This window comes from Mustela nivalis (assembly GCF_964662115.1).
Source record: "Mustela nivalis genome assembly, chromosome: 6".
NCBI classification, from domain to species: Eukaryota; Metazoa; Chordata; class Mammalia; order Carnivora; family Mustelidae; genus Mustela; species Mustela nivalis.
Genome location: NC_139025.1, coordinates 90,646,639 through 90,667,343, shown reverse-complemented (window position 1 = coordinate 90,667,343; position 20,705 = coordinate 90,646,639). Strand labels below are relative to the sequence as shown.

Below are 20,705 nucleotides of genomic sequence, written 5' to 3'. Positions count from 1 at the left end.
GATGATCAGTTATTACTTCTGGTACATATCTCTGGGAAAGGGAGTAGCTGGAGAGAAATGAGAGAACAGAAACACATGGAAACTTTATCTAGAAAATTTTAAGATTATCTGGCAAGAATTTTCATGTAGTTTTCATGTAATTACTCATACAATTTTCATGTAGTATACAATTTAAAAAAGTATTTCTAAAAATCAGGATTGTTCTTAAATACAATGTATACAAGGTTCTTTAAATAATTCTAAAACCCAGAAACTTCTTAAAACAGAAGATTTAATGTGCAGATTTCATGAGTTCACTGATGCCTACAAGAGACCAAGGCAATGTGACACAATTATCAAAATACATTTTTATTCAGCTATGTAGAACTGACGCTTTTCTAAGACCACTCCTATAATCTAATGGGCCACAAAATTTTGCTGAATTCCTCTCCCGACAGAAAGTTCCTATTGTCCCACTTTTTGATTAAAAGCCTTTCTGAAAATTTTAAATAGGCAAGGAAGAAAGCTTGGAAACCTATTTCACATCATTTATGTTTTTACATTCTTAGAAATAATGCCCCACTCAATAATAAACCATTCCTTAACAGTGTTCTCAAGAATGACTTTTACCATTTCACACCTTTAGGTAATCAATAGAAACTATGTACTATAAATGTTAAAATCAGATCTATACTTTTGTCATTGGAATGCTGAAGACAAATTAGCTCAGTTTTATACTTTATCTAAAAGTTTAGTACAGTTAAACACCATCTCTAACCCCTCCATAGAGAGACACACATATCCACATAGACAAATGAAAAAAAGAACCATACAGTATCAGTTACACTATAATAAAGGTGTCACAGAGGTTATATCATACGGCTCTTTCTAATGAGGTAAGTTCTCTGGGTTCTAATCCATTCCATTCTCCACTCCATTCTAGTAAAAGTGACAGAATGTGTACTGTCCCATGAGGTGTCACATGAACTTCATTACAAAGTAGGCAATGTTAGGCAATCCAAAAGAGAGAGCAACAGACAAAGAGAAAGCAAGAGAACATAATCTGTATAGATTTATATAGAAACTCAGAGGACAAATATATCTATAGTGAGAACTTCAATCATAAGTGTTGCTGAGCAACCTTTTCTCAAAAATGAGAATACCCCACCTCGATCTTTCTCTTGTTAACAGCTGAGGAGATTAACTTCAGGTTCTCTATATAACACTTTCCACTACAGAGAATGTTTCACCTTCAACAAGGACAGAGTAGCTTCATGTTTACCAAGGAGAAATATTATGGGATCTTTCTTTTAATGTTGTTTAAAATGTGAATTTGTCTTTAAAATCTTCCACAGCTTGAGACCTTGCTATTTCAGAGATCAGCAATGTAAACTTGCAAATGAGGTACATGATTTAGGCTTTGAGAAACCTGAGGCTCCAGGGCATTTACTGTAATAGGTTCGTGAAATAAATGTATTGAGCTCAAACCCTACGGTTTCTTGAAAGTGAATATAATTATAAAAATTCAAAATAACAAATTAAGTGTGTTCGTATATAATATCCATATTTGAATCACATTACCACCTGCCTGTTGTATCCATGCTAACTGATCAAATGATATTCTCGCAAATATAATTTTCTTACCATCCCCTACAAAAACCCACTACTCTGCTTATTTCGGACACCACAAAGCCAATCATTCTATTTTAGCATATTCAAAATGTTTAAAAAATATGAAAAATATGATATGTTGTGTGTGCCAAATACAGATTTTAAGAAATTTCAAAAAAAGAAAAAAGAAAGAAAGAAACCAACCTTCTTATCCCATTTCCTATGAACCTGTGTTCTAAATCCTATAAAAAGAACTTTAATCAAAGGACCAAAATACAATAACAATTTTAGAGGCAGTTATATATTTAAAAAAGAAAATGATGAGGCTCACTTGTAATCACTTTAGTAAATGCTCAAAAGCGCATTTGAAACTTCCCCCTAGTCAATTTGTTCAGTTGTGACTCCACATTTTTACATTCTAAATTATTCTCCTTTTTCTGTTGTAACTGTTTATTAGTGAACACAGATTATCTGTGTGGTAACAGATAACTCCCTTTAACGTCTGGCTACTTACCCAAAGCTGCTACTTTAATGATGATTGCTTGAATGTTAGATGATATCATCTCTCGGAGCAAATCTTCCTGGTTTCTCTGCCAAAGGTAAGCTAAAGGCTGGAGATTAAGCCTTTTACACCTATAAAATAAAAAGAAAAAAATCAGATGATATCTTGATGTTCTATACTTGGATCCAGAGCAATTACTTTGATTCTAAACATAATGCTTCTCTCAAGGATTTTAGCATTTTAAAATGCTTTAAAAAACATGTTTTGCATAATGAAGTTTATATATACAACATAAACATATTTAATTTCCATAGGCTATGCATAAACAGATAAAAATGAAATCTCCAGGCAGATTAGAAATATTAATTTTAGTAAGACTCTAAGTTTAGAAATCTATGCTAAAAAGCTTCCAAATGCCGATGGATGATTATTCTTGTTCTTAGAACTTCCTTAGGTATCAAAATTGTGAAGCATATGTAAAACAGGCAAATCAACTTATCCTAATAAAACAATCATATATTGATTAAATTTACAATACCTATGGTTACATGAACTATTTTTCTCTACTAACTTTGACATTTTTTAAAAAGAATTTGACTTTGAATGAAAAATAATAATAAGGACAAAAAGTACAATATACTGAGCATTGTATTACATATTTTACATTATGGTACAATAGAGAGAATATATATGGTTTTGGAGTCAAGACAAATCTGGATTTGAAATCTCCTCTGGCACTCACTAGCTACATGACTTTGACAGGTTAACTAAACTCTATGTCTTAGTTTCTTAGTTCATAAATAGGAACAAAAATATCTCCTTTCAAAGTTCTTGAGAAGATTAAAAAATTAGGAAGTAAAGCCATCCTTTACTCCTCTTTTTCTTTTCTTTCACATTTCTCACCCAATCTACCATAACACACAACATGATCATTCCTCACCAATACACTGCTAACACCCACGTCTGAGCCACCATTATCTTTGATGTCAGTATCCCTCTAACTTCTTTCCTTGCTTCTATCTTTGCCCGTTCAAAATCAGTTTTCAATGGAGCAGCCAGTATAATCCTTTTAAGACATAAAAATGAATCATGGGATTCCTCATCTCAAACTCTCCCCATCACTCCTTATAAAAGTCCTTGCAAGAGACCTACATGGATCTCACTCTGGTTAGCACATAGCTCCATCTCCTACTACTTTCCCTTCACTCCAACCCACCACCTCTGGCCTCCTCACTCTTGTCTAATACACTAGCCATGTTTCCTATCTTCTTCACTTGTTTTATGCCTTAGCTTAAATGTCACTTTCCCAAGAGGACTATAACTGATTAAAAGAAGTAAAGATAAAGAAAAGAGTACAATGCCTGGATAAAATAGATTTTCAATAAATGGCAGTTAAAGCCAAGTGACTTGCCCAGGTCAGAGTAAGTGGCTGAGATCAGATTTCAAATAAAAAAAACATCGCTCTAAAACTCAGCATCTGTAAGTTTGCCCTGCTGGACTATTCAAGCCCACAAGAATCTTTCTCTCAGCAAACCCCAATACTTAATAAACATACCACATATTTGGTCATTTACTCATACATGGCCTTAAAAATATTACTCTTTGGGGTGCTTGGGTGGATCAGTGAGTTAAAGCTTCTGCATTTGGCTCAGGTCAGGATTCTGGGATGGAGCCTTGCATCAGCATGGGGCTCTCTGCTCAGCGGGGAGCCTGCTTCTCACGCCCCCCTTCCCCCCCCCACCTCTCTGCCTACTTGTGATCTCTGTCTGTCAAATAAATAAATTATATTTTTTAATTTTTTATTTCTTTTCAGCGTAACAGTATTCATTGTTTTTGCACCATACCCAGTGCTCCATGCAATCCGTGCCCTCTCTAATACCCACCACCTGGTTCCTCCAACCTCCCACCCCCCGCCCCTTCAAAACCCTCAGGTTGTTTTTCAGAGTCCATAGTCTCTCATGGTTCACCTCCTCTTCCAATTTCCCTCAATTCCCTTCTCCTCTCCTCTCCAAAAAAAAATATCATTCTTCTTTTTCCAGGTATCTATACCCTGACTTTCAAAGACACCAAAACCTTCCTACTGCAGACTGTTTTTACATACTTACCCTTTGTAAAATGTCCCAGAGTATCTAAATCAATGTTGAGGCAGTTAATAAATACAAAAATAATAAAACTGAAAATCCCCATGTAACAAAGGCATTATAATTTTAGCTGTCCTCCCACCAGCACTTAACACCTACCAATCAAAACGATCTCTCTACCTTTTTAGCTAAGATTTTTTAAATTGAAAAAACCTTATTCTCTTTCTATCTTTATTGTAAAATTCTTGGTTTTTGCTTTGATAGCCATAATCTTTTGACTATTTCCAGACTTAAGTCAAGCTTTTTTGCTTATTTAAATTCTTTAACAGTTCAAAGTATCATGGCTCAAATACACTTCCTCTGTAAGTCACTATTGCATTTGAGCTTGTGATATTTATTAAATATTTTATATCTTGAAAATACACTGATGCAATACAAACTACAAACTGAAGACAGGCTAATTCAAAACTGAGTCTATAAACCAAGGGATTCCCAGTAACAACGCTTCAGAATTTTCAAGGATAAAATTAGTGGAGATATGGTTTACTCTATAAAATCTGAGTACTTTAACCATGTGTTAAAGTGCACCTGAGACTGTTTTAAGAAAAATCTTGCCTCTGTCTATGGGTATGTTCTGGACCCTTCTCCCATACAGATATAAGGCAGCTTCCTAATCAGAAGCACATTTTCATTTGGCTTTTAACTTTCATAAATAAATGTCAGCCCCATCTATAGTTTGGCTACCCATTAAACCATGTGGGCTTGAACTTATTAAAAAACACAGATTTGTAAACTAAATAATTCTCAGAGAATACGACCTAAAACTTGATGAAAATAGTATTTCTAACATATGGTTTAAGGGATATGCAATCCATCTCCATCTGTAGATCAGTCGTTCTCAAATGTAGGCGAGCAGAATGTAAGGAAATCTTTTTCAAACTACACATATGACCTCCCCCAACTTCCACCTCCACTCTCCCTTTTCCAGAGATACTGATATCCCCCAAATTTGAGAGCATCATATTCCTCTTCATTTAATTATACTTTGTCCTATACTTCTTTCTTTTATTTTTAAAAAATTGGATTTTTAAAAAAAGTTTTACTTTTGTTTATTTATTTTTTAGTAATCTCTACACCCAACAAGGGTCACAAACTCATAACCCTGAGAGATCAAGAGAAGCATGCTCTTCTGATTCAGACAGCCAGACGGCCCTAAAAATTCTGGATTTTTGACTGCCTTAAATTCACTGCAGAATTAAGGGATAAAATAAATGCAATTTAAAAAAAAGTTTTCAAGTCAATTAATATATGTTTTTTAATACATAAGTTTTTTATGTGATAGTCAATATGAATGTGTCTTTGTCAAGAATATAAAACTATTACATAAATACAAACTTTATCTGATTTCTATTTATCACTCTGAATGGCAAAATTACTTATTTCTAGGTCAAGCTGTACTGAAGATTAATACTGAAGTCCCTATTTTCCTTTTTGCTAATATAATCATATATAAAGTTTCTATTCAGTATTTTATTTACCCAAATAAACTAAAAATGAAAAAAAAATTCAGATGATGTTTTATAAGCCAACATTAAATAACCAATATTATCATTATACTTTATGGTTTTTGAATAGATGAATAGAATTGATTATTTTGGTATCTGGAGATACAATGTTTTACCATTGCTACATCCTTTGAGGGGTGAGAAAGATGAAGAGAGCAATAATCTAAAAAGTCCTTGAAAGCTGAATGCTTTGTTATATAAGTATTTTAATCACATGAATATTTCTGGCCAAGAGTTGAATTCTAAAGACCAAAGAAGGAAAGATTCCTTAATAAGCTTTTTTATTTTCCTCTTTAAAATACCACTGCATTCCTGGTGTGTCTGGATGATGTAATAGGTTAAGCACCTGACTCTTGGTTTCAGCTCAGGTCTGATCTCAGAGTCCTCAGATTGAACCCTGCATCAGGCTCCATGCTCAGTGAGGAGCCCTCTTGGCTTTCTCTCTCCCTAGCCTCTCCCCCTTTTCTCTTTCTCTAAAATAAATAAATACATTTTTAACAAATTTAAAATTTAACAAATTTAACAAATTTAAAAATGCATTCATTTTACTAGCTGATTTTTATTAACAATGATTGATAAGTTAAAAGGGATTAAAAAGGCATACTGATTCAAATAAGGAAACTGAAACAATACTTTTGACTTTAAAAATCTTTGCCTTGATTTTTTATTATAAGTAATTTATTTTTCCTTACGGTAAGGGAGTTGGAGTTTTCTCCATGTGTGATATTAGGATAGGAAAAAAAGTAAAAGTACAACTTTTGTTATTTAGATAACATAGGTAGTTATTATGTCCATAAAGCATGTAGAATATACATTTTACTTATTATTTGGATACAATTATATTTTTAATTTATTCCCATTCTTAAAATACATGTAATTTTAAAATATAGGACGAGTTTTTAAAAATAAAATAAAATATAGGAAAAATAATTGTTCTCTTACACATTTTCTACTCGAACACGCTGATAGTCAGAAAGTATAGCACCTACTGATATCCCCTCTACTTCTTCTTTTTCCTGAAAATAAAAGAAAAAAATATAGCTTTAAAAATAAATAAAGTGTGGCTATGCATCTTGCTCTGAAAATTATTAAAGTACTGTGTATCATCTAGAAAACCATCTTGAAGCAGAATAATTTATGAAAATGCAATCAACATTCAGAAAAACTACATACATAGATTTAAGTCATACTCTCAGCTGTGGGAAAAATAATCATTCTTTTTACTTAAAATCCAAATAACTAGAGACTACTTTCTGTAGACTGGGCAGACTTAGATGGTACTTTCAAATGTTTTCTCACTTAACATATTTTTAAAGATTCAATGATGTTCAGTTGAAATTTTTGAGAAATTTCTATTTAAGGACAATATTTTCTCAGACTGAGTAACTTTAAAAGAAAAATAAGCAGTGGGTTAAGTACAAAAGGAGACACAATGATTTTTTATTTGTATCTCATGAAAGGTGATTAATAGGAGCATCCAGGAAGCAGAGATGGAAGAGCGATTACCTGAATAACAGTATAGCACAATGGATAAAAAAATTCCATCATGAGAAGGAAACAATGAATTATCATCAACAGAGTTACAACTGAGAACACCCAGCACTACATCCAGCAGAGTCTCATAGGAAAGAGAACTAGTCTACCCAGAGTGCTCATTAATGATGGAGATGTAAATTCAAATATGATCAAGTCTGCAATGATATAAAGCTAGGGCAGATAAAAAAATAAAGAAGAGGAGATCAATCAAGTACATATATGGATACAGAGAACTTGGAGATTTAGAAGGACAGGTCTAAGATGAGATTTAATGTAAGGAAGTATAAGATAGTATACTTAGGGAAGAATAATATACAATACAGGTATACACTAGGGAACTGTTATCTAGAAAACAGATAGGAAGAAAGTGACTAGGGGGTAATTACTAATAACAAACTGAACAGAAATTCTCTGAATAGGCATAAAAGAAAATCCATCCCAGTATATACAGTACAGAAGAAACTACTTGAGAGAGATGACTTCATTATTAATACCCTTTCCATACTTGGAAATCTACAAAGAAAAGCAATAGTGTCTCACATAAAAACATATGTAATATTTCAAGATATACTGAAATAATGGAGTGTGTCTTAATAGGATGTCATAATAAGTAAACAACTAAATGCACAACAGTAATCTCTCATATCTTTGGAGATAAAGTCAAATTAAAGTTTCCCCTCCAAAATGATAAAGAAAGATCTGCCCCAACATCCCCAAAATAAAATGATTCTATTAGATAAGGATGACAGGAAAAAAGCTATTTCCTTTACTTCCCTAGTTTAGCAAATCTGTGAGAGCATTTGCTTATAACCTTTCTCTTCACTTCCTAGTTATTTTCTTTTCATAAAAGTCATTGTATTCATTAGAAAAGGTCAAGGCATAGTGTTCCTGAATAAATACACAGATCAGAGTAGTGAACAGTGTCTCAAAAGATAAAGATCAGTTATATTCCTAACCATATAGTTGTTTATAAGTTCTGCCATAAGAAAATGTCAAGTACTGAATATTGTATGTGTGTGTGTTTGTATGTATTTCTCTGTACATCAAGAAAATAAAGACCAGAGCCACTGGCAAGTTTCCTCTTTTAACTTCAAGTTAATGTTAAGTCAAGACATTGTTAAAATAAAATTGGCATTTATTATCCATTTAAAATTACTATCATTCTATGATTCTCATTTAATGCTCACCACCCTAAATAATTATTATTTAATTCTTCATAGTCTACATTTTTCCTCTGGAATTATTTACTATTTCCATCTCTTTTATTTTCTATTTGGTAATACCTAACTAATCAGCTCTAGAATTATGTATCAAACTGAATTTGGACTATTCTTCCAAACTAGGCCTAAATCCAAATTACCTTTTTTTAATGTAAGAATCGTTTTTTTATTAATTTTAAAAGATTCTAATTCCAGTATAGTTAACATACAGTGTAATATTAGTTTCAAGTGTACGATATAGTGATTTGACACTTCTATCCATCAGATCCATACTCATCAAGGTAAGTGTACTCTTAACCCTTTACATTCACTTATTTCATCTATCTCTTCCCTCTCCCACCTCTCCTTTATTAAAAGTCTGTTTGTTCCCTATAGTTAAGAGTCTGTTTGGGATTTGTCTTTTTTTTTTCTCTCTCTTTTTTTTTTATTTAATTTTTTTTTAAAGATTTTATTTATTTATTTGTGAGAGAGAGAGAGTGAGAGCGAGCACAGGCAGACAGAGTAGAAGGCAGAGTCAGAGGGAAAAGCAGGCTCCCTGCGGAGTAAGGAGCCCGATATGGGACTCGATCCCAGGACGCTGGGATCATGACCTGAGCCCAAGGCAGCTGCTTAACCAACTGAGCCACCCAGGCGTCCCTGTTTTTTCTTTTTTTAATATGCCCTAAAACCTAAAACCTAAAACCTAAAACTGAGCCACCCAGGCGTCCCTTTTTTTCTCTCTTTTGTTCATTTATTTTGTTTATTAAATTCTCCATATGAGTGAAATCATGTGGCATTTGTCTTTCTCTGACTGGCTTATTTTACTCAGAATTATATCCTCTAAGTCCATTTATGTTGTTGTAAATGGCAAAATTTCATTCTTTTTTAACAACTGAATAATCTTTTTTTTTTAAGATTTTATTTATTTATTTGACAGACAGAGATTACCAGTAGGCAGAGAGGCAGGCAGAGAGAGAGAGAGAGAGAGAGGGAAGCAGGCTTCCCGCGGAGCAGGGAGCCCGATGTGGGGCTCGATCCCAGGACCCTGAGATCATGACCCGAGCCGAGGCAGCAGCCCAAACCACTGTGCCACCCAAGCGCCCCTAACGACTGAATAATATTCCATCATATATATAATATTCCATTACACACATACAACTGTATCCAGTTGTATAAAGGTATAACGTTGTATAAAGGCTCTTCCCTTGATAAAAGATAAAGATACTCAGTGTGGTTTTGCTGCTGCCAAATGTACAAAATAACTTAGAATAAATGATGAGATCAAATGTTATGAACCCACTATTCATATCTGCCTACTTTTGATCTGAAGGAAGTTAATAACAACAGTGCAAGGTAGGGCTGACATAGGATAGTCAAGTTCTCCATCTGGGAGATCATAATCTAAACATAGATCTAACGAATGACTTGTTCAACAACCGGATTACTACTACCCACTAAAAATCCACCCTAACACCTACTAGTTCTGTGAATTTAAACAAGTTAGATAATTTTCCTGTTTCAGTTTCCTTATTCACAGTGAGGATAATAACAGTTCCTATTTTCTAGGGTTACTATGAAGACTGAGTAAAATAATCCAGATAAATAACACTGTCTAGCACCTAGAAAGCACCCAGTATTTTCTTCTGTCATTATCATAATTTTCATCATTATTACTACTACTTATGTAACTACTTCTGTTACTACTACTACTACTACTGAATACTGCCACCACCACCACCACTTCTATTACTACTATGGGACAAAGGCCTAACTTGACAGACAAAACCCTTTCATTTCTGGGCATTAACTTCTTGCTCATTATCATTTGAGGAGATTTTTTATAACTTGAACTGGTAAACTAAGTAAAGAAGATAACCCTAACCATTGAGGTGGGCATCATCCAATCCATAGAAGGCCTGAATAGAACTAAAAGGTAGAGGAAGAATGAATCTACTCTCTGCTTGAGCTTTCTCCACTTTCTCCAGACATTGGCACTTCTGGTTTTGGGGCCTTAAACTTGCACTGAAATTTATACCATTGGCTGCCCTGGTTCTTAGGCCTTTGGGTTTGGACTAAAACTGTACCACCAGCATTCTGGGGTCCCCAGCTTGCAAATGGCACATCATAGATCTTCATAGCCTCCATACTCAGATGATAATCTCTCATAATCAATCTCTTTCTGTACATCTTTATATATCCTCAGTTCCCTCTTTCTCTAGAGAACCATGACTAATATATAACCCTTAACACTCAACCCTACAGTCCAGTTACAATAAACTTTTCCAACATAGTGAGTTCTGAATCAACTAAGGCTAAGTAAGACTTTAGTTGAATCCTTAATCATTTAGAACATACTACTAACTTCAAAGAAAGGCAAAATAGACCTTTAAAAGGTAAAGATATAACAGAGTCAATCTACTCCATAAAGAATATAAAGCTAGTAAGCTCAGGCCTTGATCTATGACCTATATCTCCTGGGAGAAAAAAGTTAAAAAATTAACAATAATAGCAACAGCAGTGGAAGTGTCAACTAAGAAACAGAGAAAATGATTAGTAGAATCAAAGATAAACGGAGGCTGCATGAAGACAACTAAATAAATCACTTGGTGCCATAATGGAAATAAAGATGAATGTGTTAGAAAAAATAACTATCACAGAATCTGGGCTCCAAAAATCTGGTCACATTCAGACCACCTTCCTATGATACAATTCTATGACCACTGAGCAACGTTTAGATTCTAAATTAGGTTGCCTTGTTATTTTCAAACCCAGAAACATTATGCTAATCCATCAAAACAAGCACTCTCATCCTTTTAACACAAATGCTTACATTATAAATGAATGAACTGATGTTCCAGTTTACACAGTCTTTAACAGCTTTGATTTGTATTAATGTATACTAGAGAGAACGATAACTTCTTGGTACATCATCAAAACCAAATCTCTAGCCTGGAGAACTATACCACAGTGCTCACCAAATATTGCCAAGCTTAACCAGTCATGTAACCTCCAACAATAATGCTAATTGTCATTGTTCTTTAGTTATTCACTTAAGCAACAAAAGAAGGGGCTTGACATATAAGGGATGGTCAACAGTATGGAGTAGCTGCAGTGGAAAGCATGCATTAAGAAACAGAAGGAAAGGGGCGCCTGGGTGGCTCAGTGGATTAAGCCGCTGCCTTCGGCTCGGGTCATGATCTCAGGGTCCTGGGATCGGGTCCCGCATCGAGCTCTCTGCTCAGCAGGGAGCTTGCTTCCCTCTCTCTCTCTCTCTGGCTGCCTCTCTGTCTACTTGTGATTTCTCTCTGTCAAATAAATAAATCTTTAAAAAAAAAAAAAAAAAAAAAAGAAACAGAAGGAAAAAAAGGCTAGAAAATTTTGGGGTGAGACTAGACTGTTCAGAAATGTGGCCTGCATTCTGAAGGCAATGAAGAGCCCTTCCCTGTACACATTTTTAAAAGTAACTTTACTGAGGCACAATTTATACACAATAAACTGTATCCATTTAAAGTGCACAATTCATTGTTTTAACAAATGTATACTCCAGTGAAACCACCACCACAATCAAAGTTCAAATCATTTTGATTATACCCAAATGATACCTTGAGCCTCTTTATAGCCCAACCCTCCCTTCATTCCTGGCTTCAGGCAACTACTAATCTGCTTTGTATCATTATGCATTAGTTTGCATTTTCTCAAATGTTACACATATAGTAATGATACAATATATAGATACAATATATATCCTTTTGTTTCTAGCTTCTTTCACTCAGTATGATTTTGAGATTAATCCACATGTATCCACAGCTCATTCCTTTGTATTCCATTTTAATCCATTGTATGGATATACCACAATTGTTTATCCATTCTTTTATTGATGGTTATTTAGTTTGCTTCTCATTTGTTGCTTCTTGTGAATAAAGCTGCTATGAATTTTCCTACATGTCTCTGTGTGAATATATATTTTCATTTCTTTCGGATCATGCTAAGGATATTAAGAAGTAAGATAGAATCATATTTACAAGTGGAAAGAAAGACTGGTGAAAGTGTTAAGGGTAAAATGGAGAGTAGAGAAAGAGGAGCTTAGTCTGAAGGAATTGATGGATGCAGATAAGAAGCTAAATTCCCAAAACAATTTAAAGACAATATCAATAAAACTTGGGAACCACCAGCACAGAGACCAGGAACACACATAGAGGTGGGACCAAGTGACTATTAGCTAGGAACTACATGTCTTAAAACAAAATGATGAGTTTATTTTACTTTGTATATGTTTTTCCAGTCTGTTTGCTAAGTATCCAAAGTAGAAAAGAACTATTAGACATATTAAATACTCTGGTGCCCAAGACATATAGAAAAAGATGTGGTTGTTATTAACATACAAGAGAACTTAAAGCTGCAGGAGCAAACAAGAACCCCAAAGCAGCAGGACATGAGTGAGAAGAGGGTTCAGTGTAAGAATGTGAGGGTACAGTAAAATGTAAGGACGAGACTTCAGTGAAGACCCTGGAAAAGAGTGGTCATGATAATAAGAGTAATATAAGAATAAATAAGGACAGAGTAATCGGTGCATGCACAAATACTATTCTGATGAAAAGGAAAGATATTACCAAGTGCCTAGTATATACCAAAATTTGTGCTCAGCAATTTGTATATCTTGTCTTGGTTATTCTTTATAGCAATCCAAAATACTATTAAACAGATTTTACATGTGAAAAAAAAAAATCATTCCATTCAATTAGACACAGCTGGTCAACAGAATAAGCAGCCCTTACATTGAGGCCTGTCTGCCAACCACACCTGTGCTCTTGCTTATACACAAAGTGTCACATGCTGTGAAAAGTTCAACAGAACCACTGTAATTTCCAATTAATAAGTTAGTTATGACCACCATGGGGAAAGCTGCAGTCATGTTTGATGAGAGCAAGAATGAAATATTTGACATGTACCAGTGCCAAATTCTTAAAAAAAAAAAAAAAAAAAATTGGATACTCAGTAAAATAAATGATGAATCAAACAATGAGTATCTATTGCTAAATTCAACACAATTCATAGAATTTTTAGAGTGAACACATTAAATTATATTCTTGTCATCGGAATGAACAAAGGCAGATAAGATAAAAATAAAAAAATAATAATGTCAGTAATAAGTTAGAGACAAAGACTGGGACCCTCAATAGCTGGGCATTTTGCTGAGCCACAGGAGCTCTCAGACACAAGTGGCCACCACTCAGCTTAGAACATCAACACGATCAGTGATAGATGTATTTAGTGCAACTGAGCATACAAATAGTGAACTCAGCAATGAGCATCACTGAGTACTAGAAACAGCAGTATTTAATACCATTAAACATTTATACAGTTACTGCTTTCAACAATGCTTTAAGGAGACTATAATCATCTTCTTTGTCTTGTAAATAAAAAACGCTAAAAGATATTTATAAAGTCAGCTTTGAGGGATTAGCTAAGCACACATCACAGGGCCATTTGTTGCCTAGAGCACCTTTTCCCCCAGTCTTTGTCAATGGGAGACACAAACAAGACTGCTGAGAAGCGAGTCCAGGCAGCTATCTGAACAATTCGGCCAGTCGTAACAATGGAGGGAACATCTGCAGAAGCACACAGATACTCACAAACAGGTACAAAGACAGCTTCATTATAACCAGCAGGTGGTACTACGATATAAGAAAGAACACAGGTATGGTTGGCAGATAGGCCTCAACAAAAACAAATTAGCAACATGGAAGATACACCAAAGATTAAAATTTCTATCACTCTTAAGTAGTCAGCAAACTGTTCTATATCATTTTTTATGTAGAGAATCCTCCCCACCAACTTTCACTGTCAATTTTATCATATACCAATTCCTATACACATTTAAATCTTCTGTGTACATTCTGTTCTGTTCTACTGATCTGACTACTTCTCAGTCAGCACCACATTGTTTTAATTATAGCACCCACAGAGTACATCTGAATACCTGTTAGTGCATGTCTAATCCTTGTCTTTTTAAGTTGGGAGATATTAGTGAACCTCTTGGACTTTTCTGCAATTATATTTTACAAATCTTCACTGGGCTCTTAAGGCCGAGAATTGTGGCTTGACCTTCAGCATTTCTTTCCTTTTGAAACAAACTGTTTTGTGTTTTTAATTAAGATTACCATCCAGAATACATAGGTGATTTTTCCCCTGCTCTTGGGAAGTTATTCTAAACATTTAGAAAAGAACATAAAAGCCTGAAAGATCTAAGGACCATCAACTCTATCAACCTATTGGTATCTGTACCTGTAGATTCTGCCTCCACCTATGAAAATGGTCTCCTAAGCCCTAAGTGCTTCTAAGCATTGCTTTGCAGGAGATTCTACTCCATCTAGATAGCTTAGGGACTAACTTTGTTTTGTTTTGTTTTGTTTTCCCCCACACCATCAATTTTTACTCCTGGTTCATGTTTATCATTATATAATATGCTGTGATAGCTACCAAAAACTCCTCTTCCAGGTATCATTATTTCTATTAAAGTAACACTCCTCAAAAGAGTTTATACGTTTTTCTCCACTTCCTCATCATCCATTCTCTTTTAAACTACTCCAGGCAACCTTGAGTTCACATCAGTGTATTAAAACCTCTCTTATCATGTCAGTCAGTGACCACTAGATTTGCCAAATTCAATGGTCCATTCTCTGCCATTACCTTTACTTGAATTCTTCTTCCTATTTTAATGGCTATTTCTTATTCTCCCTTAATAGTGCCTTGCCCTCTTCATTATCTCTAAAAATTAAAGTGCCCAGAGTTCAGTCCTTGGCTCCCTTCCCTTCCCTTCCCACAGTAATTTCATTTGGCTGGATGGTTCTAAATATAATCTGTAAATTAATAATTCCTACCTCTCTGAGATCCAGAATCCAAATATCTGCTCTAATGCCCATCTGAGGATCTACTAAGTTTCTCAAATGTGAACACTTCAAAACAAACTCTCGGTTCAGAAACGTATACCCATTGTTGCCAGAAGTCCTTCCATATGGCTCCTCATCTTAGGAAATGACATTGCACGTACATTATTGTTCAGGCCAAAAATCTTCAGAGTTGTTCATGATTTCTCTTTCCCTTATGAACTACATCAATTAAGCCATAGTTCTATTAGCTCCATCTTCCAAAAACGTTCAAACTCCAAGCCTTCTCATCTCTTCCACCATTACCACTAGTCCTAATCACCATCAATTTCAAGTGGACTATTGCAATAGATATCTAACTGGCTTTCGTTAAGTCCACACTTCCTCACTACAGTTTATATCCACAAAACAGTGATCATTCAAAATATAAGCCAGAACATGCTCCCTCATTAAAAATCCTCTAATGGCTTCCCATACTACTTAAGAGTAATATAAAGCTCCTTGTGAACAATATACAAGGTTCCAAATGACCTGGAACATCACTACTTCTCTGACATCACCACCTACTACTATCCTCTCAGGTCATTCCAAGGATTCACACTACGCTTACTGTCACTCAAACATTTAAGCTTGTTTATATCTCAGAATCTCCTTCCCTATGCCGATGACACACTTCCTATAGATATTTACATTATTTCTTCCTTTACTGTTTTAGGGTCTTGCTCAAATATCTCAAACAGGCCTTCCTTCTCGGACTTCTTTCTAAAATAGTCCTACTATCTTCTCACTGTCCTCTCCTACCCCTGTCACTATTTCCTTGCTCTGGCTTTCTTTTCTTCATAAAATTACCTGAAATTACATCAAATATTTACTAATTTAATTTTTTTAAATGTATGTCTTCAGTTATATGAGGGCAGGTACTTAGTCCTGTTTCCCTATAGCCTCAGCTCTAGAAAAGTACCTGGGATGACAGAGTATTCAATAAATATTTGTAAATGAATGAAGTTGATTAAATAAAACTACAGTACTTCTACACTTCAACAATTATCCAAAACAAAACTAAGGTAACAAAGAAAAATAAAAATACTATTTTGTAACATATATGACAAAGGGTTAATGTCTTTCTTTTTCAAACTATTAAGGAACAGGTTAATACCCAACAGTAAAAATGAGAAAAGATATTACTAGGTATTTCTTTTTTTAGCCTGAATCTATTTTATTTATCTATTTTTTTACCAACATATAATATATTATTTGCCCCAGGGATACAGGTCTGTGAATCATCAGTCTTACACAATTCACAGCACTGGTCATAGCACACACCCTCCCCGATGTCCATAACCCAGATATCCTATCCCTCTCTCCCACCTCCCAGCAACCCTCAGTTTGCTTCCTGAGATTGAGTCTCCTACACTTTGTCTCCCTCCCCAGTCCCATCTTTTTTCATTTTTTCCCTCCCTATCACCCAGGACTGCCCCCCAACCTCTCAAATTCCTCATATCAGAGAGATTGTATGATAATTGTCTTTGTTAGATTGACTTATTTTGCTTAGCATAATACCCTCTCTAGTTTCATTCATGTTGTTGCAAATGGCAAGATTTTTTTTTGAAAAATAAAAAAATAGTATTCCATTGTATATCTATATCACATCTTCTTTATCCATTCGTCTGTTAATGGACATCTGGGCTCTTTTCATAGTTTAGCTATTGTGGACATTGCTGCTATGAACATTCAAGTGCATGTGCCCCTTTGGATCACTACGTTTGTATCTTTAGGGTAAAAACCCAGTATTACTAGGTATTTTAAAGAAAATAAACACAAATAACTAATTTCAACCTTCAGAAAAACAAAGAAAATACAAGCTGGAATTACTTTTTGTCAAACAAATATATGCGTGTAAGGGTGTAATTTGATTAAAATTTGATTAACACTCAAAGATGATTAGGATATGGAGAGCTGCATAAATTCATGCACCGCAGATGAAGCTGTTAGTAGTGCATCCTTTCTGAAAACCAATTTTGCAGTATGTATCAAGAAGCCTTATTGTGTGTATTCTCTTAGACCCAGCAATTTCATATTTTACTACTAGAAATTTAGTCTATAAAAATAATTGTAACTTTGCACAAAAGTTTATTTGTAAAGATATTCATCTGATTTACATTCTTCATGTTATTGGAACAGAAATCTGAAAATCCTAAAAATCTCAAGTAATAGAAGGATGGCTGAATAAACCATGATACATTTAGAAGAGTGAAAACAGAGCAGTCATTAAAAACATATTTTCAAAGGTTATGCAAATAAGGAACTATTTATAAGATTCAGTGAAAAGAATTTCCCCAAGTTGCGTATTAAAATATATGGATTTAAAAAAGAAATAGCCATAGGCATCGAAAGAAGACCAGAAATAGACAAAATTATAATAGTGCTTATTTCTAAACAGTATTTCATGTTTCTATTTTATTTATAACTTTATAACTTCTCAAATATTTTTATACCAGGTGTATTACCTTTTCAATCAGGGGAAATATTAAAAATACATCTATGCATATGTGTATTCATTCTTTGTCCTATGTGTGGATATACTGGTAGGCAAATTGCTCATGTATTTATTAAACAGCAATAAATAAAACCCTACTGTGTGACCAATCCTATATCAGGAAGGGGAAAATACATCTGAAAACAGCACAGTTGCTGACCTTAAGAAATTAAAATCCCATGAGGGATGCACGAGAATGGACATTTTAAATAAAATAAGTGACAGAAGTTTATACAAAGTATAATAAACTACAAAAGAAGGAATTCTTTCCTAAGAGGAATGACATTAGGAAGTAATTAGAAAATTATATCCTAAGTATTGAATAGTCAAAAATATTGATCCTTTGCCCTTCTTGACTATAGGAAAACACATAACTGCTCCTAATACTGTCTTCCTATATTTTCCTAATATACTGTTTATGTACAAAATCCACCAAATATTTTTCCTCAAAGAAAAAAGTATAACTCTAAAAAGAAACATATATTATAAAAATTTGTCTGCTAACAAACTGACAACAATCCTAATTGCCTACCTTCATTTGATATCTGATTGTATGGTTGAATCTTCTAATAATAAAAGAACCAATTAATAAGGGCCTAATATGCCATCAGTCCTACTCTAATCACCATAAGAAGTATGAACATGGAACTGCCAATAGTCTGAAAGCCTTATTAATGCCTATCTTAAAATTAGCACCCTAAAGTATCAGGAACACTGACATCAAGGATAGAAAGGGATTTCTACTATGAAAGGCACCAGATCTGATTTTCTCATTCATACGAGAAGCTCTACCATATCACAGCTAAAAGGCACCCAACACAGAGGCTGGGATGGTGAAAGCATGCAGCAATCTGGTAATAGCTATAATTACAAGTTTATAAGGAGGGTCTCAAGGTAGAAATTCAGACCCAATTAGATTTGTTCACTCAATATTCACTTGTCCCCATATGAAGAAGTTGGTTCACAAAGACAGCAAGATAAATTGAAAACAACCTGTCCATTTTTTTTTTTTACGAATGAAAACTAGACCTACTTACTCTAAAGATAAGATATGCAGCTTGCATTTATCAGGGAAATTATTTTCTTTGAAAAATGCCTGTTACCAGTAGTATTCTGTTAATGAGTTCCTGCCTGTTGAGAAAAAAATGATCTGCTGAATTTAAAGTGTTTTTCATCTGAAAAGCATTCTAACATTTTTAATATGAACCATTCATTAAAGAAGCACACTTGCATTAGAGCTCTGAGTGTTGATATTTGGACTTCTGGCAACATGACATTATTAAATAAGAAACATTTGTGAATGCCGATGATGTTTTAGGGCCTGGATAACTAAACAAGAAATTTATATGGCCAGTAAAGCACTAGATGCTTTTCCTTAAACTTCCAATTCTTCACTTGAGTAGATTACCAAGTCCAGATTTAAAAAAAAAAAAAAAAGAAAAATGAGAGAAATGAATACTATTTTATATGAAGAAATTCTGAAAGTAACACTGAGAATTTTCAAATGGTAATGACTTCAAATGATATATATATTGCAACTAAAAGTTCTCTTTGACTTGTTAAAAAGGCTTTGTTTTTCTTAGCATCATCAATATAAGACATTTCTGAAATGGAAAATGATCACCATCTGGAGTTCTTCCATTAAACAGTGAGCTCATGACTGAGTATTAGGTCACTAATTTGTAGGATTATTGTCTCTCTTTGTGAGCTTTCTCAATTAAATAGGGAAAAAGTTGTTAAGGCTGAAAATTAAATGACAAAGAAACTGTGGAAAATCATAATCATTTGTCATTTATTTCTTTTTAAAGCTAGCACATTATTTTACTTTTGAGCCTCCACAGTATGACACTCATAGTTTTGAATAAATTAGCTCTTTGCTACATAGTGAGACCCAACCTCAATGCAGAAACTGAGACTGTGCTATTCAGCCTAGACCAAATTCAACCTAAATATGAAGCTGAACAGAAGTCTAGAACTATAGTTGCTTTTCCAATTGAGTTTCCCAAGAATATTCTTGCTAAAATGATAAGGTGACTTCGGTGAAACTTTTTAACAATAACAAAATAAATAAACAAAGGATTAATTTGTTAATCCTTGTTGGGAAAATAAAGCAACAATCATAAAGTATTCAATTTTAAGCAAATCAGTTTGGTATAAAGTATCTAAGCTGTTTAGAATGTGCACCGGGTGTTATACATAACTAATGAATCACTGAACACTGCATCAAAAACTAAAGATGTGTAATACCTATTCTCCTGAAACTGTTCCAAAAAATAGAAATGGAAGGAAAACTTCCAAACTCATTTTATGAGGCCAGCATTACCTTGATCCCAAAACCAGACAAAGAACCCAACATAAAAGAGAATTCATATCAATATCTTTGATGAACACAGATGCGAAAATTCTCCCCCAAATACTAGCCAATTCACCACGATCAAGTGGGATTTATTCCAGGGCTGCAAGATTGGTTCAACATCCACAAATCAATCAACATGATACAATACATTAATAAAAGAAGGAACAAGAACCATATGATACTCTGAATAGATGCTGAAAAAGCATTTGACAAAGTACAGCATCCTTTCTTGATCAAAACTCTTCACAGCATAGGGATAGAGGGTACATACCTCAATATCATCTAAGCTATCTATGAAAAACCCACAGCAAATATCATCCTCAATGGGGGAAAACTGAGAGCTCTTCCACTAAGGTCAGGAACACGGCAGGGATGTCTATTATCACCACTGCTATTCAACAGAGTACTAGAAGTCCTAGCCTCAGCAGTCAGACAACAAAAAGAAATTAAAGA

At 34.2% G+C, this 20,705-nt stretch overlaps 1 protein-coding gene across 1 annotated transcript in view; it reads right to left on the bottom strand.

Moving 5' to 3' along the window:
- DPH6 (diphthamine biosynthesis 6) overlaps positions 1-20,705 on the bottom strand; it is a 192,470-nt gene that overhangs the window by 72,297 nt on the left and 99,468 nt on the right. The window contains exons 4-5 of the mRNA XM_082737745.1: positions 6,681-6,754; positions 2,105-2,223 (exon numbers count right to left, since the gene is read on the bottom strand). Of these exons, the coding sequence (XP_082593871.1) occupies positions 2,105-2,223; positions 6,681-6,754 (193 nt within the window). The remainder of the gene's footprint in view (positions 1-2,104; positions 2,224-6,680; positions 6,755-20,705) is intronic.